A 6955-nucleotide genomic window follows, 5' to 3' on the forward strand; every position below is an offset into this window, starting at 1 on the left:
TTTTACTATGTTGATAATTTGTTGTACATTTCACGAATTTAGCAATCCATTTATATTTCCCTATTCGATACTTACTTCAAATTTGGACATTGTAGAGCTGAAATTAAAAACAAATCCTCAAGTTTGACCTTTCTTGAAAGCTTATGGCCAGAACGCTGTTTTATAAGTTTGAAAAATTCACCGTAAGGCCAGCAACAAGGAGCAAACCCCTTACCGAATAGACAGCTTTATAAGGCCGCCTCATGTTTTTCCTATCCTGGGACAGTAGTGTGCAACGTATGATCAAAACATTTGAAAAGGGTTTATTATGCATGTGCCTGTCCAATGATTAAAATGAAAACAAAAGTAAGGTACATCTTAATCATATAGTTTATGTCAACTAAACAGAACGTAAAGCGTACATTTGTTTTCATTTTATACATGTTGTATGATTGATTGCCAATAAGACAACTCTCCACAAGAGACCAAATGACATGGAAGTTAACAACTATAGGTCACTGTATGGCCTTCAACAATGAGAAATGCCCATAGTCTAGGGACTCTGTAGGAACGTCACGTTAAAAACCCTATATCTGCCGCAATGTATTTTTAGCATTTGCAACGTTTTTGTAACTGCAAATAAAACAACTTTTCCATCACTGTAAAAAATAAATAAAAATAGCTTGATAAACTACAGTATCTGCGCTTTTAATTTCAGTAATAATCTTATATTTAACATGTTATATAAGCTTGCACGAAAACGTTAAACTATGATAAGAATTGCCGTCAACGTCAAATTTCAGCTATCGTGACAGACAAATACATACCCTTTCCGTTCCTCGCGCTATTTATAGAAAGATAAACAGACGACGAAAAATCACCCACAAGTGCAGGAATGCACCAGGAATACAAATTTGTAAGTATCTCGTGTAAAAGTGTAGAAGAAGGTAGGGATTTTTTTATAAGAACCATATTTTTTTATGTTTTTTGTAAAAATTAATTGTTATTTATAAAAATAACCCGGGGATCCATACTTTTCCGAAATCTAGAATACTTTCTGCGTAAAATCATGTCGGATATGTGTTGATCTGTTCTACATATGCAAGGCGCGATACTGGCAAAGATGGTATGTTTCGTCAAAGAAAATGAGAATAAAGATAGCCGTGAACGTTTACGACGTTACACAAAAGTTCATGAAATGTTTTTCTCCGTAGATTCAAGTTTAGCATAAACAATGCAATCGGCGCCTCGTAGAAGTGTTTTCCTTGTTCATTAGATTAATAACTATGTTTTATAATCATTTTTTATCAATTCTTGTGTTTAATTTTTGTCATCTTACACGGAGAACATTATAGTATGACTTCACATTGGATGAATTTGATAATATCGATAGAATTTTTATATTTTATTATGTCAATATGAGTTAATTCCCTTTCCAGGTAAAAACTATGGGAGGCACTATGCGGGATAATAAATATAGATACTCTTCATATGTTTTAATATATTTAAACGTGATACTGATAAATGTGGCCAATTCTGCATTTTGATGAAAAGAATTGGTACTTCTGTTGTATATCTTTTTTTTAAAGCACATCCACTGAAATTTAAAACTAGTTAACTAAAAGCAATAACACTTACAATAAATACAACAAGTTGAAATAATTTCTGTAAATGAGGAAAGCAGTTAAATTGAGGAAAAAAACATGCAAGACACAAACTATATTTTTCCTTTGAATAAGTGTTAAATACTTTATTATACATATACTTTTATGTTTGCAGGTCACAAGTTGAAATCAGCTATAAAGTATTCAGAACTTTTATTAATGAAAGACTCAATTAATGCAGTGAGGTAAGACTTTGATTTTTGTTTAAACCCTAAGGGTCGACTGCAGCATTAAAATATTTTTTATCCCTAGACTACTACCGTTTCATAAGGAAATCCTCTTTAATAGTGATGTGTCTTTTAAACTGTGTTGGATGTATGAATACACAGCCACGTACAGTTGCAATGGAGATTTTAATCATGATATTTTGAAATTAAGTTGATTTGCTTATTGATTATTTAAGAATCCTTGCAATAAGTCATCAGATTTATATTGTTTGTCTCTAACAAGGAAATGTTGCGTCATGTATCCAACGTTTTAAGAACAATTGCTTACATCTCTTCAACAATTACTAAGTATCACCTAACCCTATGTATAAAAATAAAATCAATGCTTTCTGAAATCTGTTATGAGACTACATATGAGGATGCAATTCTGTGTGATGTTTTTTTTTCAGGTCTCATAAACTGTCCGTTTACCAAATTATTATGGCAGGAGTATAATTTTAACATTTCAACAAGTTTGCTATCCTGCACACAAATGAAATAACTGACACTAGACTTTACATACACCATTCATTTATTCAATCAATCAATCTTTTATTTATCATAACAGTTACATTGTAGTTTATAAAATGTAACACCGTTTTTTGTTGGACCAATTCATTAGGCCAAACAACTAAAATCAACATAAGCAAACACACACACACCTAGTGTTTGTAAAAGCTAGGCATATATTTTACCATGATTGCAATATGAAGTGAGCTGTTATTTTACTTTCAGATAACAAAGTTGAAGAAGTAAACCAAAAGAGCAGTATTCTACAAGGTAAATATTATTTTTAAATGTCTGAATTATTTGTGGTATTTTAACATTTGAAGAATGCAGTCTTATAAAAGATTGACAACTGCTACAACCCAGAAATCTATCTTTGCAAGTGAAAGGCCAAAATTCAACAACATTTTTAGGAGTGAAATAATTCTTTAGAAAAGTTTTAACAAATTCATTCAATGAGTTGAATCTAAAAGGAAAGAATGAACCTATTGTCATATCTTTGAAGTAAATGTTTAGAGCAGTTTGATGTCCTTTATTCAATGAATGAAGTCCAATTAAAAAAAATATGTACTGTACATGTAGTGGAAAATACTCTTCTTCTTGATTTTAGAAATATGTATCCACAACTACAAGCCCTTGGGTACAAGTTCTGTTTAGGAATAGCTGCACATTTGATAATTTTTAGCTCTTTGTCTCAAGGACAATGCCTAACTAATGGCATGGTTCTTGAATTGAGTAAACTTAAGGAGTCACTGAGTGTTACAAACAAGTTTGTTTATGTTTGGTGTTGTCAACTTCTGGGTAGAGATCTGGACATGTCTAAAAACAGTATAACAAAAATGAACAAATCTATAAAATATATTAGAAATAAAGAAAAAAAATTGCAAAAATCAGCAAGTAGTTTGGGGAAAGATAAACTTGGCAAATTTCTGCATGACAAGTTCCTGCAATACCCGAATGAGCAACAGCACAAAGTCTCTGCAACTAAACCTTTAAAATCAGAATTGACAAAACAGGTGAATAGATGTAACAGCTTAATGAAACAAAACACTCTACTACAGAAATCTTACAGAAACAGTATTCAAAACATATTTAGAATGAAAAGAACATTGGTTGACTTAAAGTATAGTTTAGCGAACAGATCAAAAGCAGAAGTCAAATTACTGAAGTCAAACAAAATACTGAAGAATTCAGCTAAAAATGCAGAAACAGGTATGAAAGCAATGGAAAAATGTTTACAAAATGAAAAAATACGGATCAGATATATTACTAATATAACACGGATGGAAAAGAAAAGAACAATAGAGAAATGTAAATATTGGGAAAACATTGCACAAAAAACAAGATACCTAAATGATCATTTACAAGCAAAACATGAGACTGAAGTAAGACTATTGAAAGAGCAGGTACTTAATATGAGACAAGAACAAAAGGCAAACAAACATGAAATAAATAAAACTAAAGATGAGTTGCATTTCTTGTTGGATAATTTAAATGAAAAAAAACTGGTAGACTTGACTGTACCGGCACCTAATGGGAAATATACGTTTTCAACAGATACTAATTTATGCATCATGGAATTGTTGAATGCAAATGTCGCTTTTGAGAAGGTATCTTCTGTCATGTCAAGTGTCATGAAACTATGTAATGTTGACAGTAGAAATAACATTTTTCCAAAGAAAGACTATGTCTCAACCATCAGTTCAACACGACTGTTTGTAAGTCAGGCTCATGCAGCAATTGTATGCTCTGAACAAGAAAACCAGACATTATATACCGATGAAACAAAGAAGAATGGACAACCATATGGGGTTTTCGTTACAACAAATGAGGACAAGAAGCCATTTCTTTTAGGGTTACGTCAAATGTCAAACAAGGCTGCTCAAACACAACTAGATGTATTTAAGCAAATTTTAGGTGATATCGAGTTGCGATATAATCAGGTGACAACTAAAGACATAAATAATAAATTATCCATCAAAATTTTACAAAATATAAAATGTACCATGTCAGATAGAGCTGCTACCCAGGTATCATTTAATCAACTCTTAGAATCGTACAGATCATCAATGTTACAAGAACATCTTGAAAATTACAACCTTTTGCAAGAACCTGACCAAATGTTACTAAGCAAAATGTACAATTTCTTCTGCGGTTTACACCTCCTGGTTAATATTGCTGAATTAATGAACAGTGTGTTCAATAATTTCCACAAAGATCCCCCCGAAGGTACTGAACATCCTGAAATAAGTCTGAAGGGTGAGTCCTCCATATTAAACGCTGTTAGAATTGCAAGTAAAGCATTAGCGTCCGGGGCAGATGAGAAAAACGGTGTATATCTGGAATTCAAAACATACTTACAACGTCAACAAATCAATAAATATGAAATCAAACCTTTCCTTGGAAACCGCTTTAATGTTGTATTCCACAGTGCTGGAGCAATTTATCACTTAATAAGTCATATCATACATTTCTTCAAAAATGTTAAAGGCGAAGGAACACCAGGCAAGCTAAATCAGCTACTAAAAGCCGTACTCTCTTGTTTACAGAATGACACGATAATGGTAGGATGTCGGGCTCTTGGTCTATTCAATAAATTTATTACCTCCCCATTGTGGAAAATACTTGAAGGCGATATACATATATTGCACATGAACCAGAAATACCAACATTTAGTTCAATTTCTGGAAGATATTTCAACTGATGTTGAGAAAATTAAATTGTTCATGACAGGAGAACTCATACCATTTCCATCTGTTGATGTAAAAAAGGATGACATTTGGGCATCTCTTGTTAGCAATCACAATGATGAGCAATGCGCTGCCTTTTTGATACAGATGTGTTCTGCTACTAGCAAGGCTTTATCACAAAAAGTAAAAGATCATTTAGAAGATGGCCAACATACACAATATAGTATCGATCACAGCAAAACTTTCAATTCTGTTTTGCCCCACAATAAACTACCTGAATTTATTTTTGGACATTTAGATTGGATAATTAAACACAGACCAAACGCATCTCGCCTAGCAAATGAGGCCCACATAGTTTACAATGTAAATAAAACTGGTGCATGGCTAAATCAGCAGACAGAACAAAATGTACAGGAACTTATTAACAAATCAAAATTAAAAATTAAAGATATTAAAATTACTGAAAAACAAAGACTGCTGGATTTGAAAAAAGAACTTGAAAGAATAAGTCGAGAGAAAGAAGAGAAAGCAAAAAGGATACTGATAAAGAAGTGTAATGAAAAAAAAAACTTGTAGAACACATTCTAAAATTAGGACTTTGGGACAATGCACGAAAGGTCGACCAGGAATTGACAAAAATTAAATTTATAAAGAACAAAAGAGAGGTTTTAAAAACTCAAATAAAATTTAGGCAACTTGTTTTAGAACAACCTGGTGAAAAAACTTTGTTCCAAGTTTCTCAGGTGAACAAAAAGCAAGTCACAATTTCTCAGTTGACAAAAAACCTGAAAACCTTGATTAAAAAACTAGGTAATGCAGCAGTTCCTACTCAGATCTTGGAACATACTACCGCTGAGGATTTACATGATTTTGGTAAATCATTTCTGTTCATAAAAGTAAAGTTTTTCGAAAAGTTTAGAATAATTTATTACCAAAAGCTTACACAACTTTGATAAAATAAATTGCATTTTTCAGAAAATTACTGTAAAAAAAAATGGCTTTAAATATTTTGTTCTAAACATTGTAGTAAAATCTTTCAGTATTTGTTTTGAGTGTTTCCTTGTTGATGTTTATGTCCTAAATGGAACTCAGCTAGTTTGTTATGTAGTTTTTATAAAATACAGTTTCAAGAATTACAAATTTGAATTTAAAATTACATGGTAATATTGACAAATTAGCATTACAAAAATTAACAAATTTCATTAAAATTTTGTATTTATCAGCAATAAACAAGAACATTTGATATATCCTTTCATCAGCCAAAATACACATGAAATATTTGCCAATGGACATAAAGCAACCAATCTATATTTCTGGCAAGATAACTTTTCGCTTATTAAAGATATGATGTATAGAATATGATAAATGATATGTGTTTGTTAAAATTTATAAGTGCAGAACAAATAGTAATTACTTGTCTATTTTATACTTTCAGGTGGTGCCGCTGAGCAATAATATGGACGTAGCTGTTGGTGGTGGAACTTTTTTTTTAAGAAGAAATGTTGAACATTGAAGATTTTTAAAGACATTTATTTGTACATGTGGCGTGAAGACAACAAAAAACCAAAATAAAATCATTTCAGTGAGAGATTTGTGTATGATGTTATCTTTTCATGGCAAATATGGCATTCATGGTCAACTGTGTTTCATTGAATTACTTCCCCTTTTCACTGCTGTAATACCTTCCCCTGTTTGATCTTGAGTTTAATAATGATCGGAATTGTGTTTTTATGCACCAGAACAGTTACAGTCTTTTACCATACTTTAAATTTTCAAGTAGTGAATCAACCACTGTCCTGCTAAACTTTGTCAAGATTGTTAAAATAGCCTTTTATCTTTTTTTTCCGTTTCATTTTCCTAGTCTCTCTATATGTCATATTTTAATCATTGGTTTTATGTTAAAGAAGCT

General features: G+C 31.6%; 1 protein-coding gene and 1 long non-coding RNA gene across 2 annotated transcripts; both read left to right on the forward strand.

Annotated features, from left to right (window-relative positions):
• The first annotated feature begins 821 nt into the window (after positions 1–821).
• LOC139498449 (uncharacterized) lies at positions 822–6634 on the forward strand. The gene is made up of 4 exons (XR_011657940.1): positions 822–895; positions 1759–1828; positions 2585–2629; positions 6482–6634. It is a non-coding gene; the product is annotated as an uncharacterized lncRNA (long non-coding RNA).
• LOC139498448 (uncharacterized) lies at positions 2837–5731 on the forward strand. The gene has a single exon (XM_071286833.1). It carries the CDS (start codon positions 2896–2898, stop codon positions 5620–5622), a length of 2727 nt encoding a protein of 908 aa, XP_071142934.1. The 5' UTR covers positions 2837–2895; the 3' UTR covers positions 5623–5731.
• Positions 6635–6955: the final 321 nt, after the last annotated feature.

The sequence above is a fragment of the Mytilus edulis genome, chromosome 12 (genome assembly GCF_963676685.1).
Source record: "Mytilus edulis chromosome 12, xbMytEdul2.2, whole genome shotgun sequence".
NCBI lineage: Eukaryota > Metazoa > Mollusca > Bivalvia > Mytilida > Mytilidae > Mytilus > Mytilus edulis.

Excerpts from the sequence above, each read along its gene's own strand:
- LOC139498448 (XM_071286833.1), top strand. The coding sequence starts at position 2,896 with ATGAATGAAGTCCAATTAAAAAAAATATGTACTGTACATGTAGTGGAA.